Raw genomic sequence first — 25,503 nt, forward strand, 5'->3', positions numbered from 1 at the left:
TTCGGTTGCTTCATGCAAAGCGCGGTCTCAGTTTCACACAGATGTACTTTTTCGAGGTAAAATCAGTACCAAGGAAAGGTCTTGAAGCCTATGTGGTAATATTTCCTGCATTTGATCATATGTAAGACATGAGATGTTCATGGAAAATATAAACCTGAAATCCAGTGTTGTGCACATATTTCACAGGCAACCACCAACCACATCCTTTGTTAAAAAGGTGTTGTGTAGAAAGCCCTTCCAACACTAGTTACTGTGGTGTCAGACAATGTAGGTGTAACAGTGAAGAAGATATTTGTTATGATAGTTTTCTACATTGTCACTGGCTGCATGACCTCCTGCTGTGCAACTCAACAACCCCTAAGAAAGTGCTTTCAGCATTGGTACTCTGGATGCAACAATTTGACTAACTGAGCCACACAACACAAGCTTTTCTGACCATCTTTAAGTGACATTGGCAGGGTCAGCACCAAGTGGTCTGGTTAGCACTCTACCAAATGGCAGGAATAAGGGCTGTATATTACTATAAATCTCAGAGCACCTGTTTAAATTTTGAAACCTTACATTTTTCTGCTGTTAGATTCAACCTGCTCTTTGAAACACTGGCTGGCATGTTAAACTTCAGCTGAAGTGTACTGTCCATTCTTTTCTGTTGGCCTCATTTATGGTCATGCGCCATTGGTGATTTAACCAGTTGCCCTCTGCCCTATAGCAGAAATACTTTTAGCAGTCCCACAGTCCTGCTATATATCGCTGATTGCCACCATTCCTAGTATAAAAAAATACAGTATATATACCGCCATTTGCAGAAGCTATAACTTTCATGTAAACCAATTAATTTACATGTATTGGGATTTTTTAACTTTTTGCTATTTAAAACATGTCCAGTAAAAAAAAAAATTAGAAAAATCAAATTTCTTCATAAATTTAGGACAAAATGTATTCTGCTACATTTCTGCTAAAAAAAATCCCAATACATGTAAATTAATTGGTTTACGTGAAAGTTATAGCATCTGCAAATGGCGGTATATATACTGGAATTTTTTTTTTATTCTAGTAATGGTGGCAATCAGCGACTTATAGCGGGACTGCGGCAGGCATTCTGACGCAGGGTTGGAACTGACTTACTGCCACTTACATCCCAATGACACTAATATTGACAGTGTACTAATGGCACTGGGCAGGAAGGGGTTAACATCTGGGGTGATCAAAGGGTTAACTGTGTGCTGTTTTACATGATGTGCTGTGTGTGGTTTACTATGGAGATATGCTGCTGTGTATTTCTCTGCTGTGCAGTGATTGACATCCGTAGCCGGTGGCATGGGTAGGACAGAAAGCGCGTGCCCCATACACGAAAATGCAAATCACGTATGTATACGTGATTTTGCACAGCTCTGCCGCCCTGTAGCAGTACATGTTAAATCTGCATTTTTTTTTATTTTTTATAGAAAATACTGGAAACCTCCCAAAAGTATATATTTTCTGAAAACAGAGACCCTGGAAAATAAAATGATTGTAATTGCAGTTTTTTGTTTCACAATATTTGCATAGTTATTTATCAAATGCAGGACAAAAATACACTAAATGAATTTCAGTGCAAAGAAACAAAGTAATATATGCAATTTTGTGGTTAAATATTAAAGACGGGGTTGCATCAAGTAAATAGATACCAAACATTCCAAGTCTTAAAATTGTGCATGCCTGTGTAATCGCAAAAACCTACGATACCCAAAACTCTCCATCGGCGTTACTTACAAGGGCCTTTACAGGTTATCAGTTTAGAGTTAACCATTAATTATTGCTGTCACGTTGATGTTCATGAAGATAACCTTACATGTGTGGCACAGTTGCTATTTACATACATGTGCGCTTTCATTCCTTTTATCAGAAAGCCCTTCACTGGCTCTTAAGGCTGGTACCAAACTATTTTTAACCACTTTTCTACCATGCTGTTTATAAATGTACCTTAGTAAACAAGTGGTTTTAATTATGAAATTTCAATCTTTACTATAGATAAGATAAAATAAAGATCTGACTACTGCTTTAGTGATGTTTATATTACAGTTTACAAATAGAACTGTTCCCAATTTGTTTAGTATCCTTTAGTGCAGGGGTATGGAATTAAAATTCACAGAGGTCCGGTCAGTAAAATTCATATTCATCAGAGGTCCGAGTCTCATATTGTGCCAGATCATTCATATCACAGCCCCTCCCCATCTGTACATTGCAGTTTCCCCTTTACATTATAGTCCCCCCCCCCTTTATTATATTGCAGCCTTTTTCACATCAGTCTCACCTTTACGCCACAGCACCCACTTTTTACATTGCAGAACCCCCCACTTTACATCACAGTGCCCCACTCTATATCATAGCACCCCCACTTTACAATATATTCCCCTTTTACATTACATCACCCCCTAGCACCACTTTACATTATAGTGCCCTTTACAACACAGTGTGCTTTTTACATCACAGCACTCTCCTTTACAATATAGCCCCCCTTTACATTACAGTACCCTTTTATAATACATCCCCTTCTTTACAATGCAGCCCCCCTTCACATCACAGTCCCCCCCTCCCCCATACATGACAGTGCTACCATTACAACACAGATCCCATTTTTATCACAGTGTCTCCTTTCCTTCAGTGTCCCCAGTCCCTCTTCACATCACAGCCCCCCGCTTTACTTAAAAGACCTGCCTCTTTACAACAGTCTCCTTCACAGTCCCCTCCCCTTTATTTGCACCCCAGTCCCCTTCACAGACCCTCCTTTACTTGCATCCCAGTCCCCTTCACAGCCCCTCTTTCTTGTATACCAGTCACCTTCACAGTGCCGCCCCCCCTTTCCTTGCATCCAAGTCCCCTTCACAGCCCCCCACACCCCAGTCCCCCTCATAGCCCCCCTTTCTTGTATCCAAGTCCCCTTCACAGCCCCCTATCCCTGTACCCCAGTCCCCCGCACAGCCCCCCTTTCTTGTATCCAAGTCCCCTTCACAGTCCCCCCATCCCTGCATTCAGTCTTCTTCACAGCCCTCCCCTCTTTCCATGTATACCAGTCCCCTTCACAGCCCTAGTCCCTTCACAAACTCCCTTTCCTGTTTCCAAGTTCTGTTCAAAGCCTCCCCTTTCCTTACATCCCCTAGTCTGCTTTACATGAAAGACCTCTAATTTACGTCCCATTTCCCCCTTCCAATCAGAGTCTCTCTATAACCCTTTTAATCCTTGCTTGCACAGCAGTCAGAGGGCTGGTGGCGCAGCTTGTCTGGATGGGGGATGGGACTTCCCAGGTTTTCCTGATGGCTGGCAGGTGATTGCTGGGACCACCCCATGTCCTGGCAGTAAGTCTTCGCCTCGTGAGCTTGGACAGTCCTGACTTTTTGGGCGTGCCGCACCTTCTGCCTGCCAGGGATGAAGGCTGAGGCGGTGGCGGGAGGTTTTCAGCTGGGAGAGGACACCCAGGCTGATGGGTGGAGAAGCCGTGGTCCGGATAGGACTATCATTTGGTCCAGGTTCGGACCGCGGTCCGCCATTTAGTGACGCCTGCTTTAGTGCATTGAGGCAGCAGTCATTGGCCTTACTTTGGCTATGGCCCCGTTGGTGGGGGTAATCCCTGCCCCCCACCCAGGTTCTACCATAACTGCCAGGGCATTACTGAGCTGAATGTTCTGGTTCCTCTCCTCTCGTACATTTTCCATATATTCACCAGAGTATGGTTATGCCAGAAAGCAATAAAGATTCTGCAGAAAATCAAACCCAACATCACTTCACTCAAAACTACTAAAAACACCATTTTAATGACTTTGTAGATAAACCAATGCTGCATGCTTTTAGGCTGTATTAGCTTGCATTTATAGCGGAACTTCACCCTTTTTTTTTTTTTTTCCCTATAAGTAAGTTTTATTAGAGGAAGAATACAGAACAACAAAGTAAAACAGATGACCCGAGGGCCTAAGTGTCAGAGACATAGGTTACATTCTCATAGCGTTCCAACGCCACTTCACTTGTTTTTTTTATACTCTTTTTAAATGCACTTCTGCAATTATCAAGTTGTTTTTCTTTAATGGGAGGATGCCTTTTTTTGAAGAGCGCAGCCTGTACTTCCACATTTCTTTCCAAGAAGAAAGTCACACCCCCGCCCAAATTCTCCTGGAATACTCATGTATCGCTCATGTGTAATGAGCATCATCAGCGTTTATGAGCTCAAGTGTGCATGAGGCCTTAAGCAACCTTTCTTGGATTACATTGGCTCTCAGCCTAATAAAACAGTTTTTTGGTCTAAAACATGACATTGTTCACATGCTGCTCCTACAGCAACTTTATCTCCACGTGTCACACCCCTAGTGTGCCCATGCGCCTGCTGCTCCCTGGCAATACAATGGACTCCTCGAACGTCAGTCAGCACCCATATTAAAGTGATTGTGCTAATCTGCACAGTAATAATGCTCTTGCTGGTAAACCATGGACCTATGACTGAAGGTTTGCACCTGCTGCTGTCTGGCAGTACAATGGACTCCTCGGAAGGGTGGAGCCCTGAGCTATAGCCAGCACCCATACTAAAATGGCTGTGCAAATCTGCACAATCAGAATGCTGGTTGCCAACAAACTATGGATCTAGGGCTAAAGGCTTCATCCTGCCCAATACTCTGCAAGGCCTCCAGGCTCAAGAAGCCACACCAGAGTTATCAATCCTGGAGAAAATTTCAAAACCAGTTTTCTCCACTAAAAACAAACGTCGTGGAGCCCCTCAACCTGCATGGGTGAGAACCCTGGATGACCGCTAACCCTGGTGATGCCGTGACATAGCTCTTTCATAAAGGCCTTGAACTTGTTTTTTTTTCTTTATTTTGCTAGTCTGCAGTTCACCATCCTTTCAAGGCTATTTTTTAGACGCGGACTTGGGACGCTTTCTGGACTGTTTTGTGGTGTACAACAGTCTGTGTGTTGCATGGCAATGCCATATGTTTAGAATGGCACCCCAATGCACACTCGCAGTCAGGGGCGGACTGACCATTTGGAAACTCGGGCACTGCCCAAGGGCCCGGGGTCAGTAGGGGGCCCCATAAGATGCCCCTGGTACCTTTTTCATAGGCTTTTTTGAGTTTGGGCAAGGACACAGCGGCCCCATGATCACCTATTGCCCGGGGGCCCCATGAGTTGTCAGTCCACCCCTGCTCGCAGTAGCAGATAAAATACCTGTGCTGGAGCAACCCACAACACACATGTTAAGCTTGGTATTCTGCTGCGTTACAAAAAAGGGTCATGTTTGTTGGTTTGTTGCCTTTGAATTGGCTTCAGAAGCACATTTTATATTACTGAAGTACACATCAATGAGCAAAATCCCAGTTATCATTTGTAAGAGTTCAAAAAACAAGAAGTGTTATGTCATGCTATCATTATAGAATTAGAGAGTGCTTTGTATTTATTTGATTATTTGCAGGATATTATGTTTCCAGAGCCAGATCTATCCAGTGATGACGCTGTACTCTTTTGCAGGTTGCAAATCCAGTGATATTAAATTTAGACAAATGGGTTCATATTTCATAAAGTGCATGATGTTCAGTGACTTTAATGTTTGTGGTTAATTTTTGCAAATCTCTATAAACAAACATATAATATATTACATTTGCTAATGTTATTTATTTATTTTTACTATTAACAGGCTATACCATAGCTACTTTGGGAGGTGACTGGATTCTACAATGATTTGTAGGAATGCAAAAAAGCTTGGTAGGTAACTTTATTTTTGCCTTTTTGGCATATAATTTTGTAAGATATCAGGCACTGAGTGTTTAACACAAATCTATAACTGATAAATAACCCTTGCACAATCACCACTCTGAATATTAATACCTCAGGAAAATCTAACTATAGGGAATGGCTGCTGCTATATCCCATTATGATCACACCACATAAACATTAAAACAATGATATAGAAGGGACAGCACTACATATCAATAATATCAAATAAAATAGATCTATACATAAAATAGCAGCAGGTGCAAACCTTCAGCCATAGGATGTGATTGTAATATAGGATGTGATATTTTATGTACAGATCTATTTTTTTAATATATTATTTATGTGCAGCGCTGTCCCTTGCAATATCACTGAGTGTTTGTATTCGTTTCCTTTATATGGACTGAGCAGAGCTAATATGTAACAGATTGTTCATTATGCTTTATTTCTTCCTATTTTCATGTAAAATGTAGGTTCACATGTGTTAAGCAACTACATATGTGGCTGTACATATCTAAAGTGTAAGTTCATTTTTTTTTTTTAAATCAGCACAAGGGACATTACTTACATTTATTCTAAAATGTCCAGTGTACTGATGTCAGCTGCAATAGTGTGAATAAGTAGTCCTATGCCCCCTTTCATATCAAACAGTTGTAATCTTCCAGTGCTGCAGGGGTTAAAGCAAAACTTCGCTCTAAAGGGGAAGTTCTTCGTTATGTTCTCCTTCCCCACTCCTCCTCTTCTACTTTTGGAACTTTTTTTGGGGGGGTGTATGTGGGTGGGAGTTGGTTGTAGGTACCTGGTTTTGCCTAGGCGATTCCACTGGACGTTTTCATCCCCCCACTCCCTGCCTGCAACCTTCTGGGACAAGTCATAGGTCCCAGAAATCTGCAGTACCATTCATAAAGTGCAGCAAGGTTTGCGCATGCTCAGTGGAAGCTGGCTGTGAATCTGCAAGAAAGCAGCTACACTGTAGCTGGTGACTTATATTTTTTTTTCAAATGGTGCAGAACCTCTTTAACACCGGTGCTGGACCTGTGACAGGTACTCATCAAGAGTGCCGAATAGAACAGCTCTTTCCACCCCCTCCTCTATTTATAAAAACAGTACTATAGTTGACCTTTTATTTATCCATTTCATTTATAGAGCCCTTTTTCATTCAGTGAATCAGTGAATGGAGGAGGGGGATGAAAGAATATTTTCATTATAGTTATCATCAGCTGTATGTTTTCAGTGACAAAAACTAAACAAAAATAAAATTATAATTAAAAGAGAAGTATGGGCTTTTTTTCCCCCAATTATACTTACCTGGGTGGATGCAGCATGGGTCCGATGCTGCATCTGTCCCCCTGCTAGCTCTGAGTGTGAGAACTCAGCGATCACATGACCGCTGATTGCTGAGTTCTCACAGCCGCTCTAAGTCACTGCTGTCTGCTCTGCCCCCCTCCCCCCCTGCACTGACTGGAGCACTGGGCTATGGAGAAGGAGGGAGCAGCTGGCTCAGGCTCTCAGCGGCTCACTGAGAGGCTGAGCCAGGTGTTGCTCCAGACTCTGGGGTGGATCCCGACTTTACAGTCAGGATCTTTTCCCAGCCTGGACCGGCTGAGTGGGCTGACAGGCTTCAGCCCGCTGTCAGCTGAAAACAGGTCACAGGAGTACAGAAGAAACTGCAGTCCTGTGATCCACAGCAGAAGTACAACCAACAGAGCTTTAGCTGCACTTCTCCTTCAAGTGAATTGAAGAAAACTATGACAAAAATAAATTCCAATTTTCAATAATGAACAAAAAGAGAACGCAAATGTGAGGGAGGGATGTTTACCCACTTGAAGTTTTGCTTTCCTTGGAGCTCCGCCTGTCGGTTAAAACCCCAGGCTTTTGACACCAAGCTGTATTGGCTGGGAGACACAAGCTCCCTCTGTCTGCCTGCTGCTTAGAGATTACTGGAGTGTACTGGAGATTTTAGTGGACTAAAATACGACTAAAACTATTAAAAAAAAAGTGACTAAAATATGTCTAAAACTAAAATGGCATTTTAATCGAAAAAACTATAACTAAAACTAAATCAAAATTTGCCGTCAAAATTAACAGTGCGGGTCAGTCGGCACTTTTATTGGTGGCTTAGTTGGCACCCCCGCAGCACCAGTAGATTACAGTAGTGGGTTATGGAAGGGGGCAGATGACTTCAGATTTCCTCTATTATAGCCGGCACCAGCATAAGGGTCACATATTAAATGTAAGTATACTTACATGTCCTGATTTTTTTTAAAAAACATTTTTTTCTTAAAGTGTTACTAAACCCAGGAACCTGCATTCGCTATATCTGGTCTCCCTCAGTACACAGAACATGGAAATGCAATTAGTTTAGTAAATATAAACTGCTAAATACCTTTCCTCATCAGCAGTTAGAGCAGTCTTGTGACTTCTATCAGTGTCCAGCCGAGCACATGTTAAAGCTTGTAGGAGGAGTTTTCATTCTGCTATAGGAGGATGCAGAACCCCTGACCTCTGTCTGGACAGTGCTGATCGGCCCTGTGCTGATCACATGCACTCAAGAAGGGAAAAAAAACCCTCTCTATCAATATACACACTGAGAATGTGCAGAGTGACTCCACATGATATGTCAGGAGATAAGAGGGGGACATTGGAAGAAGGGGAGGATCAGAGAAGTCAGGATAAAACATCCTTTGTACACACTGCAGAGGATTAACCCTTAGGTTCCACAGTGATTATAACAAGCAAGCTTTACTGCATATACAGACTGATTTTACTGTTGTGGGTTTAGTAACACTTTAACTTAGGCTTTATTAAAAAAAAAACAAAAAAAATAAAAACTTGCTTGTGAATCCTATTGTCAGTCAAGCCGCATTGTTTAGGTCGTGCTTGACATTGAGTAGGACTGAGACAAACGGCGGCTCATTATGGAATTGTATTTATTTATCAGGGACTACATTATGCACAACATGCGTCCAAACAGACTATACAATAAGTTCAACAATGTTTTAAAAAAATAGACAAACAAAGCACAGTTTAATGCATCACTATACTTTCAAAGTCATGCACATGTGGAAGAATTAAAAACATAAATTAGGAACCACACTTAATTCTTAGCATGGCTTTGCTGTTAGTGCTCAAGGACAGACAGAACATGATTGCCAGTTATCCTAAAGCAGGGCAGACATGGACATCACATTGTTCCATAGCAGTAATTACCTGTTTCTAATACATGTCCTCAGTCTTCTGGGTAAATGAAGGCCAGTGTTGTTTGACCCCACTTCCTCAGACCTCAGGCTGTCATGGACCTGCCTCCTGAGGTGTTGACATCACACGGTCTGGGTTCAGAGTATTACTGCTCTGCTAAGCTCTCACACATTACATGAACATTTTTTGCCACACTAAGGACTGCCCCTTCTGGAGAACCTGTGATGTCATAGCACCAACCAGAACACTGGGAAGAGGTGTGTTTGTGTATATACAGTTGCAAGAAAAAGTATGTGAACCCCTTGGGATTACATGGAGTTTTGCATGAATTGGGCATAAAATGTGCTCTGAACGTCATCTAAGTCACAACAATAGAAGAACACAGTCTGCTGAACATAATACTACACAAACATTAGATGTTGCCATGGTTTAATTGCACATAACATGTAAACATTCACAGTGCAGGGAGGAAAAAGTATGTGAGGCCCTAGCTTAATGACTTCTCCCAGAGCTAATTGGAGCCAGGAGTGAGCCAACCTTGACTCCAATCAGTGTGATGATATTGGATGTGTTGCTGACAGCTGTCCTGCCCTTAAAAAACACACACCTGTTTTGGGTTTACTGGTTTCAAGAAGCACTGTCTGATGTGAACCATGCCTCGCAGAAAAGAGCTCTCAGAAGACCTACGATCAAGAATTGTTGACTTGCATGAAGCTGGAAAGGGTTACAAAAGTATCTCCAAAAGCCTTGATGTTCATGTGTCCACGGTAAGACCGACTGTCTACAAATGGAGAAAGTTTAGCACTGTTGCTACTCTCCCTAGGCGTGGTCGTCCTGTAAAAATGACTGCAAGAGCACAGCGCAGAATACTGCATGAGGTAAAGAAGAATCCCAGAGTGTCAGCTAAAGACCTACAGAAATCTCTGGCACATGCTAACATTTTTGTTGACACATCTACAATAAGGAAAACATTAAACAAGAATGGAATACATGGGAGGACACCACTGAGAAAGCCATTGCTGTCCAAAAAGAATATTGCAGCACGTTTGAAGTTTGCAAAAGAGCACCTGGATGTTCCACAGCACTACTGGCAAAATATACTGGGGACAGATGAAACCAAGATTGAGTTGTTTGGGAAGAACACACAACACTATGTGTGGAGAAAAAAAAGGCACAGCACTCCAACATCAAAACCTCATCCCCACTGTAAAACATGGCGGAGGGAGCATCATGGTTTGGGGCTGCTTTGCTGCCTCAGGGCCTCGACGGATTGTTGTCATTGATGGGAAAATGAATTCCAGAGTTTATCAAGACATTTTGCAGGAAAAGGTAGGACCATCTGTCCGCCAACTGAAGCTCCGCAGAGGATGGGTGATGCAACAGGACAATGACCCAAAGCATACAAGTAATTCAACAAAACAATGGCTGCAACGGCACAGAATACGCCTTCTGGAGTGGCCCAGTCAGAGTCCTGACCTCAACCCGATTGAAATGCTGTGGCATGACCTTAAGAGAGCGATTCACACCAGAAATCCCAAGAATATTGCTACACTGAAACAGTTTTGTGAAGAGGAGTGGTCCAAAATTACTCCATATCATTGTGCAGGCTTCTTGAAACCAGTAAACCCAAAACAGGTGTGTGTTTTTTAAGGGCAGGACAGCTGTCAGCAACACATCCAATATCATCACACTGATTGGAGTCAAGGTTGGCTCACTCCTGGCTCCAATTAGCTCTGGGAGAAGTCATTAAGCTAGGGCCTCACATACTTTTTCCTCCCTGCACTGTGAATGTTTACATGTTATGTGCAATTAAGCCATGGCAACATCTATTGTTTGTGTAGTATTATGTTCAGCAGACTGTGTTCTTCTATTGTTGTGACATAGATGACGTTCAGAGCACATTTAAGCCCAATTCATGCAAAACTCCACGTAATCCCAAGGGGTTCACATACTTTTTCTTGCAACTGTGGGTGTTAGGTTTGGTCCTTGTGAATCACTGCTTTCGGACTGCTTAGGTAATGATCACTTAGGCTGGTGCAGACAACTGAAACAATGTACTTCTTGTATTCTCCGCTCTCTTGTTTTACAATATAAATTTTTGAAATGTAAAACTTGTTGATCCACCTGTCTGAACACTATAGCTGCTTAGGTGCCAAACTCTTCCGGAGCATTTTTCATGAAGATGAAATTGGTTCCAAAAGGTAGTTTATGATCTGGTTTCTTTGTTTTCTTTCTTGATGCATTTATTTAGTTACGTCTTGCCTTTTTATTACGAGTGTTCAGTGTATTTTATACAATGCCATCACCTGATTTAGAGTGCCATTTTGCTCTGCTCAGCAGGGATCCATGAGCATATAATACAGTTTTAAGGGCTCTTGGAACCATTTCCTGTTTGGTCACTAGTTGAATCCCTCCCCATAGATAAATAGTGTGCTACGTGAGAGAGTGGGAGGAATTTGGGCAAGGAGAGCCGGCCCCCATGGGACTTTGGTGGGGCCTATTTTACAGAAATGTAGTGTTCCCCGTTATTGGTAATCCCCACCGAATAGCTGGAGAAGACATAGTGCCCTGTATAGAAAGGAGTTGGAAGACAGGACATAGTCCAACTGGAGAAAGTGCTGACGACTGCCCTGAGGTCCCTAAGGACATCCTATTGGATGAAACGTGCAGGAAGAAGTGTTAGCGCTGACATCACGTTGCTGCATTAGGTTCCACGCAGCAGCTTCTCATCTAAGTTATCGAGGTTGTGCTTGGATGTTTTGATGTGTTTTTAAAATTTCAATAAAATATACTGCACTATGGCTCTATATTGTTTGTCTCCATATATGAGATTTGCAGCATGGTTTCTGCTATGGTACCATCCCTCTGTGAGCTACAAGAGGGAAATGAGTTTTTGATGCTGCCACAGGCTGTGTCTTTGCTGGCTGAGAAGGGGTGAGCCCGCTATCAGCTGACGGGGAACAGCCACTTTAGGTTCAGGAAGCATATTGACAATATTATCAGGATCCACCCAGATGTCTGATTGACAGCTGGCTCCTCCTTTCAGTGCATGACTGAGAGACGGAAATGCTCCTGTCCCCTCCCCAACCCTGCAGTCCAGTGGGCACTGAAAGGTCAGAGCGGAGAGAAGTGACTGACAGTCACTGTTCTCCACTCAGAGCAAATCGAGAACTGAGCGATCAGCGGTTATGTGAACTCCCACGTTCCACAGATTAAAACTCACATTAGCATGTGTAACAAAGCGCCATTGATTACAAGCATGAATGATAGATCGTCAGTAATTCACTCTGGTTTTAACATGTCAAAATACCGTTCCTCCTTGGTACTCAGAGTGATGATGCCATCCACTATAGCCTCATCCTACGCATTTCATCACAGGGTCATGTGACTTCATCAGGGGGTTCACCATGGACTATTTTTTTGTAAACATATTCATTTATCATTACCAAAAACTATGTAATAATATAGAGGCTTAAATGAGAACCTAACTGAGTGGAGGGGCTGAGCTGGAAAGCTGGAGGCACTGGGAGTTATATTTAATTAATTGCAACAAACATTTTTGTTCCACTTTTTCTTTTTGCATAAGGAGCGTTTCGAATTGTGAAGGATTGCTGAGTATATAGGGATCCCATTTAAAAGGGACACATGCCATATTTGACTTTTTTATGTGGGTCAAATGTATCAAGTGAGAGCACATCTGGTAGAAGTGGAGCGCTATCTGTGAAGCAGTGGTGGAGTGCACATGTATTTGGTGAAAGAACTGGCAAATAGATAATGTGTATAGCAAATTACATGGGAGACTTTACACACATGGGACATTATGTATTATAAGTTGCTTATGCACGTGGTGGAAAATTAATTCTAATGTTTATTTGTTTGACTCTTGTGTTAAATGTGCTACACCATTAATTATTTACATTTTTTGATTGTGTAACACAAATGAGAGTGTGTTTGGATGTGTTTGCTGCTTATTTGTACACATTGCATAGAGGTTGACAGATTATAGCAGTGCATGGGTTTGATATATGTAAATTCTAAAGTGATCCTTGCTGCAGTTTACATAGGACTAAGGTCTCTCCCCCTGCACCCATATGAAGGTGCTGATATTTGAGCAGCCACTTCAATGCACCAGCTCTGTCAGTGGGAGGACAGTGGGTAACATGTTACCCAATACCTGGAAGCACTGGGTAATTCATTTTGCTTCTAGTAGCCAACTAAGAAGTAGCAAGTATGAGCTGCTGCAGGGACCAGTGAACCTCTTGATTTGCCCTGCATTGGTTGAGCATTCTTATTCATGAATGATGGTGGGCCAAAAGAAAGCATTAGATGGTCAGATCATGCTTGCAGGTCTATAGCCTTTATAGCCTATATACCTTAAAGTGTTACTAAACCCACAATAGTAAAATCAGTCTGTATATGCAGTAAACATGCTTGTTATATTCACTGTGGAACCTAAGGGGTTGATCCTGTGCATTGTGTAAAAATGCTGTTTGATCCAGTCTTCTCTGATCCTCCCCTTCTATTGTCCCCAATCCATCTGTTGATAGTACAGAACTCTAGGAGTCACTCTTCACATGCTCAGTTTTGTGTGTATTGCTTTTTTTTTTAAGATTTTTTTTTCTGTGGGAGGGTGCATGTGATCAGCACAGGGCCAATCAGCAGTGTCCAGACAAAGGGTCAGTTGTCCTGCAGCCTCATAGGACAATCGGGGGAGAATGAAAATTCCTCCTACATGCTTTAACCAGTGCTATGCTGGACACCGATAGAAGTCACAAGACTGCTATGTACTGCTGATGAGGAAAGGTATTTAGCAGTTTATATTTACTAAAATAATTGCATTTCCATGTTCTGATAAATAAATACAATTCCATAATGAGCTGACGTTTGTCTCAGCCCTACTCAATGTCAAGCACGACCTAAACAATGGCTGCTCGACTGACAATAGGATTCACAAGCAAGTTATTTTTTTTTTTTTTTTTTATATTTACTAAAATAATTGCACTTCCATGTTCTGTGTACTGTGGGAGACCAGATATAGTGAATGCTGGGTCATGGGTTTAGTAACACTTTAATGGTACTGGTAGGTTTACTTTACAGTGGACATTTTATGAAAAAACACTAAATAAAATCTAAAAACCAGAAAACATTAGAAGGGAAAAAGAAAATACTTATCTTGAAACCCTGGCTTCTGGCAGCTTCCTATAGGTGCCAGTGACATCACTGAGCTTTGGATTTGAAGTACTCTTGTTTTTTCCTGGAGGCATTGGTTCGGCTTGGTGATTTCACTGACACCTATAAGAAGTGGTTGGAACTATGATGTTCTATGATTTATGTCCTTTTTTTTTTTTTCTTCTGCTTGTGTATTTTTATTTTAGATTTTAATTAATTTATTCATTTTGCAAGTGGAGGGAATGCAGAAAAGCAGGCCCTGCATGAAAATGCAATGTTTATTATACGTCCAGTGAATTCTATACAGTAGGTGCAGTGCAGGAGAAATCTGTGAGTAGACGTTCTGGTAGGGGAGGTTAAAGTGAGCCTAAAGTCTGTTTAAAAAAATTCTATTCAAGTATGTGTTCTTAATTGAAAAAGCCCCTTCTGTCAGCCTCCTCCAAATCTCAAAGTTCCTTTTTTGTTACTGTGATCTGACTTCCTGTTTAGAGATATAAAATTTCTGGAAAAAATGAAAACAAAATTCAGTGTTAACATTAATACTGAAACTTTTATAGATGGGCAACTCCTATTTTGATATCCTTCACACCTAAACTAGCGGTTTACATTGTTTTTCTATTACAAATGGAATAGGAAGGACTGTATATGTTAAGAACATTTCACCTATACATGAAAACATTTCTCCATAAATGAAGGTATTGTGTAGTTTTGTGAGGCTGTGATTTGTAACACTTCCTTACTTGAGGATGATGCTGGTGAAGAAACACTTTGTGATGATCCGGAAGCAGCATAGTTCTTATCACAATATTTGCAAATTGCAGCTTTGCTCTCAGCAGAAATTACACTGTGGAAATGTTTCCAAAATCTAGATGTTGGTCTCACCATTTTACTGAGAGGAAGAAAAGAAAAACAATTTACTGAACAGACTACAGGTATTATTCTGTGATGGTGGAGAACATGAATATGAATCATTTGAAGGTTATAAAGATAAACTAATTTGTCAGACAAATTTATCCTCTTACCTGTCAAAGGTCTGAGTGGACAGAAACTGTCACCTACTGTATCCCAACAATTACCCAGCTGTAGGAGGTACAAGATGGAGCCCAAAAGCAAACTCAACTGGAGCCTTTTCTCTGCAGTGCCCCCTAGTGACAGAATGCATATTTTTCCTGCATGAGATTTGCATTAAGAAGTACAGTGTTACTTGAATTGTATTCCAGGATTTGCTTGTCTTCTGCTGAGAGAATTTGCAAAAGTTTAAGACTTTATGTAAAGTCTCAGAAATCTTTCATTGATTCTGCATGTTATATACTTTGAATACCATGTCTTAAATATTATTTATCACTGTAAAAGAACATATTCCACACTTCTTATTTTCCCCCCAATATTTCTGGAAAAAAGAAAAAAACGACTTTGAAAAAAATCAGAAATAAAAATTTTTCCCCCCCAATTTTTCAATTTTTTTCCCAGGCTTCCCATTTCTATCACTGTTAGAGAGTGGCTACATTTGTTCTCCGTGATTCCACTGTATGTTGGAATGTGGCCACCCTCTCATCTTCACTTCTGAGCTTGACTATGGGATTTGTAGTGAGCATAGAGTAGTGTACATGACCGCATCTAATGTGCACTGCATGTTCCAAACAATTGGAAGGAGGGGTTTGGGAGCTCACAGATAACGTTACAAGGAGGCAGAAAAACAAGTAAGAAGCAAGTTCATGAAAAATAGATTACAAATCCATTAAGTAATGCATGTATATATATTATTTTTGAAGAATAAGGATATTGGTGTACATTTTAGGACTCGTTCACATGTGTGGCCAAGGGCAGTAAAAGCAGGTGGTTGAGCTGCGGTTTTACTGTCTCCCAATCTCCCACCTGAACATGAATATACAACCACTCACAGCTGTACATCTGCTGGCAGGATGCTGTGCTTCATGGTAGTGGCAAAAATTAGTCAGCATATTGCTTTTGGTGGGCAGTGTTCCTGCAGAACTGGACTAATGCAGTTCTGTGGGGCTGCCCTGCAACCTCCGAACATTCACGTGCAATGCATTCGATTACGGCGTGGTAGTATGGCAATTATTGAATTAAATCAGGTGGTGAGGAGGCGACCTATAGCCTTCTCACCACCTGTCCAAACAACTTTGAAAAGCAAGCTGAGTGTAGATTGCTTTTCAGAGGAGCGGCAGTTACTGCCTCACATGTGAACTAGCCCTAAAGCTGTAAGTCATTACTAGATAGGTGGGGTAATAAAATTAAAAGTCTAGCATTAGGATGGACTTTCAAGGAACCAGAATTTGAGTTTTTTTACTTCCAGAGCCTTTTTATTCATGAGACATTGTACCCATTTTGGTTTTCAGCCATGTCTTCTGTGTTCCTGTAAAGAAGTCATAGAGACGGCAGTTTTCAAAAGTAATTATTGTATAACTCTAAATTACTTTGTCTCTTACATAATAGAGACACTTTTCTCACTTTTGTTATAAAGGATGTGGTTCAGACCAAGTGTTCAGATAATAGCAGCAATGACTGGACTTGATCATATGCCAAAATTATGTTTTATGCATTGCATTAAATAGTGAAGCGCTCCCAAATTATCTAAACAAATTCCCTCTGTGCATATCATAAATACCCACTGAACGTAAAAATAATTGATACTATAAGGTGATAAAAACCATATAAACTAAATCAATTAGTGAAAAAATAAAATGCATAAACACCTCTCATATATACCAATTATTATTGCCTCTTAATAGATCTGTGATGGAAAATAACGAATATAAAATCCATGATGAATACTCAAATAACAGTGATAGAATCAATTATCATAATAATACTAATTCATAATAAAAAATGTGACAAATCGTGATAATTGTGACAAACCTATAGATCAAAAATAGTGATTCTGCAATAAATTATGTAATACATATACAGTCATGGCCGAAATTGTTGGCACCCTTGATATTTTTCCTGAAAATCAAGTATTTCACACAAAAAAGGTATTGCATTAACACATGTTTTGCTATACACATGTTTATTCCCTTTGTATGTATTGGAACAAATATAAAACAGAGGCAGAAAAGCAAATATGACATAATGTCACACAAAACCCCAAAAATGGGCTGGACAAAAGTATTGGCACCCTTAACTTAATATTTGGTTGCACACCCTTTGGAAAACATAACTGAAATCAGTCGCTTCCTATAACCATCAATAAGCTTCTGACACCTCTCACCCGGAATTTTGGACCACTCTTCCTTTGCAAACAGCTCCAGGTCTCTCTTATTGGAAGGACACCTTTTCCCAACAGCAATTTTAAGATCTCTCCACAGGTGTTCAATGGGATTTAGATCTGGGCTCATTGCTGGCCACTTCAGAACTCTCCAGCGCTTCTTTGCCATCCATTTCTGAGTGCTTTTTGACGTATGTTTGGGGTCATTGTCCTGCTGGAAGACCCAGGATCTTGGACGCAAACCCAGCTTTCTGACACTGGGCCCTACAGTGCGACCCAAAATCCTTTGGTAATCCTCAGATTTCATGATGCCTTGCACACAGTCAAGGCACCCAGTGCCAGAGGCAGCAAAACAACCCCAAAACATTATTGAACCTCCACCATATTTTACCGTAGGTACTGTGTTTTGTTCTTTGTAGGCCTCATTCCGTTTTCGGTAAACAGTAGAATGATGTGCTTTACCGAAAAGCTCTATCTTGGTCTCATCTGTCCACAAGACGTTTTCCCAGAAGGCTTTTGGCTTACTCAAGTACATTTTGGCAAACTGTAGTCTTGCTTTTTTATGTCTCTGTGTCAGCAGTGGGGTCCTCCTGGGTCTCCTGCCATAGCGTTTCATTTCATTTAAATGTCGACGGATAGTTCGCGCTGACACTGATGCTCCCTGAGCCTGCAGGACAGCTTGAATGTCTTTGGAACATGTTTGGGGCTGCTTATCCACCATCCGGACTATTCTGCGTTGCAATCTTTCATCAATTTTCCTCATCCGTCCACGACCAGGGAGATTAGCTACAGTGCCATGGGTTGCAAACTTCTTGATAATGTTGCGCACTGTGGACAAAGGCAAATCTAGTTCTCTGGAGATGGACTTGTAACCTTGAGATTGTTGATATTTTGCCACAATTTTGGTTCTCAGGTCCTCAGACAGTTCTCGTCTCCTCTTTCTGTTGTCCATGCTTAGTGTGGCACAGACAGACACACAATGCAAAGGTTAAGTGAACGTCTCTCCTTTTTATCTGCTTTCAGGTGTGATTTCTATATTGCCCACACCTGTTACTTGCCCCAGGTGAGTTTACAGGAGCATCACATGCTTGTAACATTCTTATTTATCCGCAGTTGTGAAAGGGTGCCAATACTTTTGTCCAGCCCATTTTTGGAGGTTTGTGTGACATTATGTCGAATTTGCTTTCTTTCCTCCCTTTTTTTGTTTTGTCCCAATACACACAAAGGGAATAAACATGTGTATAGCAAAACATGTGTTAATGCAATACGTTTCGTGAGAAATACATGATTTCCTGGAGAAATATCAAGGGTGCCAACAATTTCGGCCATGACTGTATCTTGTGATAAACCCTATAACAGAATAAAATAAAAATAAATTGCTACTTAATTCAGTGATAAAAAAAAAAAAAAAAAATAAAAAAAAATGAATGAACTCAGTGTTCAAAATAAACTCAAATAGTCCATGCACAATGTGAAAACACTCTGTGATCTCCACTTCTAGTGCTCAAAAAGGAATCCTCCAATGGCAGCAATGCCTGCTCACCTCCCCTCCTCGACCCACACAGGGCCACAAGGCAAAAAAAACTCTCCTCAAAGGCAATCCTTTCCTCCAGGCAACTCAGCAAGGGACTTCAGGACTTCCACTCCACCTCCTCTCATATAGGACACAAACAAAAGCTTCCCATAGTGTAATACCGTTTATTAGGAGTAATTTGGCATAACAAATATTTCCCACTCACATGTAATCCTTGAATACAGCGCTTTTCCACCTCACATCATGGGTGTATTCTCATACAGGGAGGGAAACAAATATGGCCGCTGCGTCCGGACAGACGTCCCCACGTGACCGGAAGTGACGAAATCTCGAACTGGGAATGGCGTTCCGACGCGTTGCGTCACGTGCGTCGTGACTTCATCAGGGTCCCTGATGAAGTCACGACGCACGTGACGCAATGCGTCGGAAAGCCATTCCCAGTTCGAGATTTCGTCACTTCCGGTCACGTGGGGACGTCTGTCCGGACGCAGCGGCCATATTTGTTTCCCTCCCTGTATGAGAATACACCCATGATGTGAGGTGGAAAAGCGCTGTATTCAAGGATTACATGTGAGTGGGAAATATTTGTTATGCCAAATTACTCCTAATAAACGGTATTACACTATGGGAAGCTTTTATTTGTGTCCTATATGACGTGTTGAGAGGAGGTGGAGTGGAAGTCCTGAAGTCCCTTGCTGAGTTGCCTGGAGGAAAGGATTGCCTTTGAGGAGAGTTTTTTTTGCCTTGTGGCCCTGTGTGGGTCGAGGAGGGGAGGTGAGCAGGCATTGCTGCCATTGGAGGATTCCTTTTTGAGCACTAGAAGTGAAGATCACAGAGTGTTTTCACATTGTGCATGGACTATTTTAGTTTATTTTGAACACTGAGTTCATTCATTTTTTTTTTTTTTTTTTTTTTTTATCACTGAATTAAGTAGCAATTTATTTTTATTTTATTCTGTTATAGGGTTTATCACAAGATATATGTATTACATAATTTATTGCAGAATCACTATTTTTGATCTATAGGTTTGTCACAATTATCACGATTTGTCACATTTTTTATTATGAATTAGTATTATTATGATAATTGATTCTATCACTGTTATTTGAGTATTCATCATGGATTTTATATTCGTTATTTTCCATCACAGATCTATTAAGAGGCAATAATAAGTGGTATATATGAGAGGTGTTTATGCATTTTATTTTTTCACTAATTGATTTAGTTTATATGGTTTTTATCACCTTATAGTATCAATTATTTTTAAGTTCAGTGGGTATTTATGGTATGCACAGAGGGAATTTGTTTAGATAATTTGGGAGCGCTTCACTATTTAATGCATGGTATTTAAGACTTATTGGTTGAGGTTGAGTGATTGCAGCTAGTAGATAGGGACTTACCCATATCAAGCGCAGGAGGATATCCCCCCCTATGTTTTATGCATTAAAACTTTTTTTTGTATCCACTTCCCTAGTTCTTATGCAAGAGTCATTTTACATTTTTTGGGATAATCAGGGTTTGCATTCAGAGACCGATTGTAAAAGTTCACAGTTTATTTTTTAAAAATGACAAGCATGTTATTCTTACCTGCTTTGTGCAATGGATTAGCACAGATCAGCCCTTATTCTCCTCTGGTCCCCTGCTAGCACTCCTGGCCCGCATACCCCCCAAGCGCGGAGTGCCCACCATAGCAAGCTTTTTGTTATGGGGGTGCTTGTGTGTGCTTGCTCCTGAGCCCTGCTCTGTACTTGGCTCTGCCCCCCGCTCCCTGCTCAAAGACTTAATTGACAGCAGCAGGGACAGGAGGCAGATAGCTGAGAGAGCCTCTCATCTCATTCACATCACTGTATCGAGATGGGGCTCAGGTAAGTATAGGGGGGACGGCGGGGGAAGCTGCTTGTAGAATGTTTTACCTTAATGCAGAGAATGTATGCAGATGTATGTGGCTTTTTTAAAATTTTTTTTTTTATTGTTACTTTAACCACTTCCCGACCACCCTATAGCAGAAATACTGCTACAGGGCTGCATGGGTGTGCAAAATCACGTGCTTAATTGATGAAGAAATAATGAAGGAATAGCCCACACCTGGCCATGAAACCGTTTTTGATTCAATTGTCCAATTACTTTTGGTCCCTTGAAAAAGGGGGGTTGTCTACTCTTAAGAGCTGTAATTCCTAAACCCTTCCTCCAATTTGGATGTACATAACCTCAAATTAAACCTGAGAGTGTGCACTTTCAGCCCATATCCATTATATAACTATAGCATGAATATGTTTTGGTAAATACCTGGAAAAAAAACTAAAATTGTGCCTGTGCCCACCTATATATGGACCTAACTGTACATAGTTTACATTGGTCCAAGCCATGTCTGGAATTCTTCTTTTTAAATTGTGACTTACTGTGGGCTGTGGACCCTATTATTATTATTATTCAGTATTTATATAGTGCCAAAAGTTTGCTCAGCGCTGTACATTATAATGGGAGACAGTACAGTAACAATACAATGCGATACACGAGGGGTTCGAGGGCCCTGCTCCTTGGAGCTTACAATCTAGGAGGGAGGGGAGAGTGGTACAGGAGGAAATAGCTGTGGGGGATGGAGTGGTGGGAAGAGCGGAGGAGATCAGCAATTAGGTGAGGGCTGGGTAGGATTCTCTAAAGAGATGGGTTTTCAGGGTGCGCCTAAAGGTGAGGAGGGAAGGTGACAGTCTGACGGATTTGGGGTAGTGAGTTTCAGAGGATGGGGGAGGCCCTGGAGAAGTCCTGGAGATGGGCATGGGAGGAGGAGACCAGGGAACTGGAGAGTAGGAGGTCTTGTGAGGAGCGGAGAGTGCATTTTGGGTGGTAGATGGATATCAGGTCAGTGATGTAGTTTGGGGCAGTGTTATAGATAGCTTTGTACGTCAATGTTAATATTTTGAATTTTATGCGTTGGGCAATCAGAAGCCAGTGGGAGGGATTGGCAGAGGGGGGAGGTGGATACAGAGCGGTTGGTGAGGTGGATGAGGATGGCCACGGAATTCAGGATAGACTGAAGCGGGGATAGCCTGTGTTGGAGTAGGCTGGCGAGGAGGGAGTTGCAGTAGTCAAGTCATGATATGATAAGGGAGTGAATGAGTTGCTTTGTAGTTTCAGGCGTTAGGAACGTGCGTATTTTGGAGATGTTGCGGAGGTGGAGTCTGCATGAATTTGTCAACGATTGGACATTGGTTATAATGACATCAGTATGTTAGATCACTGGAGTGTAGGAGATAAGACACTGCAGGCCCTGGTCTAGCAGAGCTGAGGATCAGGTAAGTAGACATTTTCTATGTCCCCTAGACATAAACGAACAATTAAACCCTGCAATGTGGACATAGTCCCACTGCAAGGGATCATTTTCAAGTTTCCCGAAGTTGGGCTATGAGGAGTATTTAACCCTTGCAGTACAGGGGGCCCACTGCAAAGGTATTTTTTGTTGCGCATTGATTTGGGCCTTAAGTTAATAATAGAGATTGAACACACAAAATATACAGAGCTCAGCTTGCAGTATTCTTCTGTTTTTCATGCATATAGTCATAAACGGATTGTGATTTAAAGCAGAAATGAAGAAACACATTTACAGATTTTTTTTCTATCTTTAGTGTCTCCTTACTCCAGTGAACCTGTCTTAGTGCACACATATGTGAATGTTTTCCGAAATTCCTAGGTTTCCTGACAGCAAACGCCTTGGTACAGAGTACACACACTGGGACTGATTTGTATGCCTGTGGCATAGTTTCCAAATAAGGCCCAAAGAAGGGAGTTTTATGTAATGTTAGAATGTTGTCCAGCTGTAATTTTTCAGCCTGTGTTAATCCACATTAGGTAAAAGACATTGGATCCACACTGTGAAAGCTGCTTATAATTGTGCATAAGGTACGAAATCTTGGCATAAGGTTATAAAAGTTGAAATGCCAATGCATTCCAACCCTAATATCAGCGAAAAGCTATTGTTAGTGTTCATTGCGTCCATTAGTTATGTTTATTCACAGCTTCAATGACAACTTCTAATAACATTTTTTCTATTATAGAGGAGGAACGTCGAGTCAAAGCAAACGACCGTGATTACAATGAAAAGTTTAATTATGCAGTGAGTACTATTTGCTGGTCATAGGTTTCCCTGATGTACAAACAGACTAATAATGAAATACATCACATATTCGGTCATTGTTCTAAAACTACATTACTTGAAAGCTGATGTGTAATTTGCTTGCTTGGATTGCAGCCCATTAGGCCATATTTTATATCAAAGGGGTAGTAAAAACAGTTGGGTAATTCATGTTTTTACTGCCCACCCAAAACCTGCCTGCCTATGGCAGCCAGAGTGGTTCATACACATGTTGCAGCCAGGATGCTTTGCGTCATGGCAAATTTAGATCTGCATGTAAATAGGACTGCACTCTGGTTGCTGCACAGTATTTATATTAAAAAATCTCCCTTTTGAATCAGCCAATAAATTAAAATAAATCAGTTGGCAGCAGTATCACCTCCTGGAAGCCACTATTCTACCAATTCCTGAATAGTGATTCACTGCAGATTGCTTTCCAGAGGGTAGTAGAAACTGCTCCCGTGTAAAGGGGGACTAATAATAGGTAGCCAAGGCTGTGGAGCAAGGCAGAGAAGATGCACTGTAGACATCACTGGCACTTGACTAGAGGAAAAATAAGAGGAGTAAGACTAGGTTTTCTAAGCTGTACAATTGCAATTTCCTGATGAGCCTCTACACAAGGGGTCTCCAAACTCTGGGGCCACATCTGGTGCACTACAAGATTTTATCTGGCTCACAGCTAAGGTCAGTGGCATTACTTCAGTGTACACTGACTGAAAATTAAGGTCAACAGAGGCTCCCTTTGGTCTCCACTGCTGATGTAAGAGGGACTCTGATGGGGGTCCTTATGTAAGGGGAACTCTGCTGGGGACCCTGAAGTCAGAGGGACTCTGATAGGGACCTGATGTAAGTGGGGACTCTGATAGAGACCCAAATGTAAAGGGGACAAAGATTTTTTTTTTTGGGCATATTCTTAATTTTCTCTGTTTCTGAAGAAATTATTGCAAACTTAACATGTTTGTTTCACAAACTGAATGCCTTCATTTTAACCACGTGAGCAGTCTTCGCTTGATAAGCAGTACCTTCTGCATCCCTTTTGGAATCCAAGAGTCCTCGAAAGTATGTTGCCAAAAATGAACGTGATTGTAAAGGATAAAAAATAAATACAACAAACATGTCTTTCTTACAGTGCTGTAAAAAGTATTTGCCCCCCTTCCTTTTATTTTTGATTTTGAATTGTTTTGCATATTTGGCACATTTAAATGACTCAGATCGTCAAACAAATTTTAACATTACATAAAGATAACCCAATTAAATACAAAATGCAGTTCATTTATTAAGGGAAAAAAGCTTTCCAAACCTGGTGAGATACAAATTAATGGACATCTATCAGTCTGGAAAGGGCTACACAGCCATTTATAAGGCTTTGGGACTCCAGCGAGCCACAGTGAGAGCCATTATCCACAACTGGAGAAAACTTGGAACAGTGGTGAACCTTCCCAGGTGTGGCCGGCCTACCAAAATTACTCCCAAGAGCATGACGACGACTCATCCAAGAGGTCATAAAGGAACCCAGAACAACATCTTAAAAACTGCATACCTCACTTGCCTCAGGTAGGTCAGTGTTCATGATTCAACAGTAAGAAAGAGACTAGACACAAATGGCATCCATGGGAGTTCCAAGGCTAAAGCCACTGCTGACCAAAAAGAACACAAAGTCTTGCCAAAACACATTTGCCAAAAAACATCTTGATTATCCCCAAGACTTTTGGGAAGATATTCTGTGGACTGATGAGACAAAAGTTTAACTTTTTGGAAGGTGTGCACCCTGTTACAGCTGCTGTAAAACTAAGACATCATTTCATAAAAAGAACATCTTATCACCAGTCAAACATAGTGGTGGTAGTATGCAGCTTCAGGACCTGGATGACTTGCCATAATTGAAGGAACCATGAATTCTGCACTCTACCAGAAAATCCTAATGGAGAATGTCCGATCGTCAGTTTGTGACCTCAAGCTCAAGCACACTTGGGTTATGCAGTAGGACAATGATCTGAAACACACCAGCAAGTCCACCTCTGAATGGCTAAAAAAACACAAAATTAGGGTTTGGAGTGGCCTAGTCAAAGTCTGCACATAAATCCGATTGAGATGCTGTGACATGACCTAAAACAGGCCATCGATATTCAAAAACTCTCTAGTGTGGCTGAATTAAAACAATTCTGCAAAGAAGAGTGGTCCAAAATTCCTCCACATCGATGTGAAAAACGCATTACCAGTTATTGCAAATGCTTGATGCAGTTGTTGCCGCAATGGGTGGCGCAACCAGCTATTAGGTTTATGGGGCAATTTCTTTTTCACATAGGGCCAGGCAGGTTTGGACAGCTTTTTGTCCTTAATAAATGAAATCGTCATTTAAAAACTGCATTCTGTATTTACCCGGGTTGTCTTTGTGTAGTATTAAAATTTGTTTGATATGAATAATTTGTGTGTGACAAATTTGCAATAAAAAAAAAATTCAGGATGGGGGAAATACTTTTTCACAGCACTGTACCAACTCTGTGCAATGGT

General features: G+C 41.2%; 1 protein-coding gene across 1 annotated transcript in view; it reads left to right on the forward strand.

The window, feature by feature from the left end:
- Positions 1-25,503, forward strand: part of ATP8B4 (ATPase phospholipid transporting 8B4 (putative)) — a 393,898-nt gene that overhangs the window by 38,567 nt on the left and 329,828 nt on the right. The window contains exons 3-4 of the mRNA XM_089670310.1: positions 5,657-5,724; positions 22,916-22,974. Coding sequence (XP_089526436.1) covers positions 5,697-5,724; positions 22,916-22,974 — 87 coding nt within the window. The 5' untranslated portion in view covers positions 5,657-5,696. The remainder of the gene's footprint in view (positions 1-5,656; positions 5,725-22,915; positions 22,975-25,503) is intronic.

This window comes from Staurois parvus, unplaced genomic scaffold (assembly GCF_062004578.1).
Source record: "Staurois parvus isolate SC_StPar_1 unplaced genomic scaffold, SC_StPar_1.0 ptg000089l, whole genome shotgun sequence".
Taxonomy (NCBI): Eukaryota; Metazoa; Chordata; class Amphibia; order Anura; family Ranidae; genus Staurois; species Staurois parvus.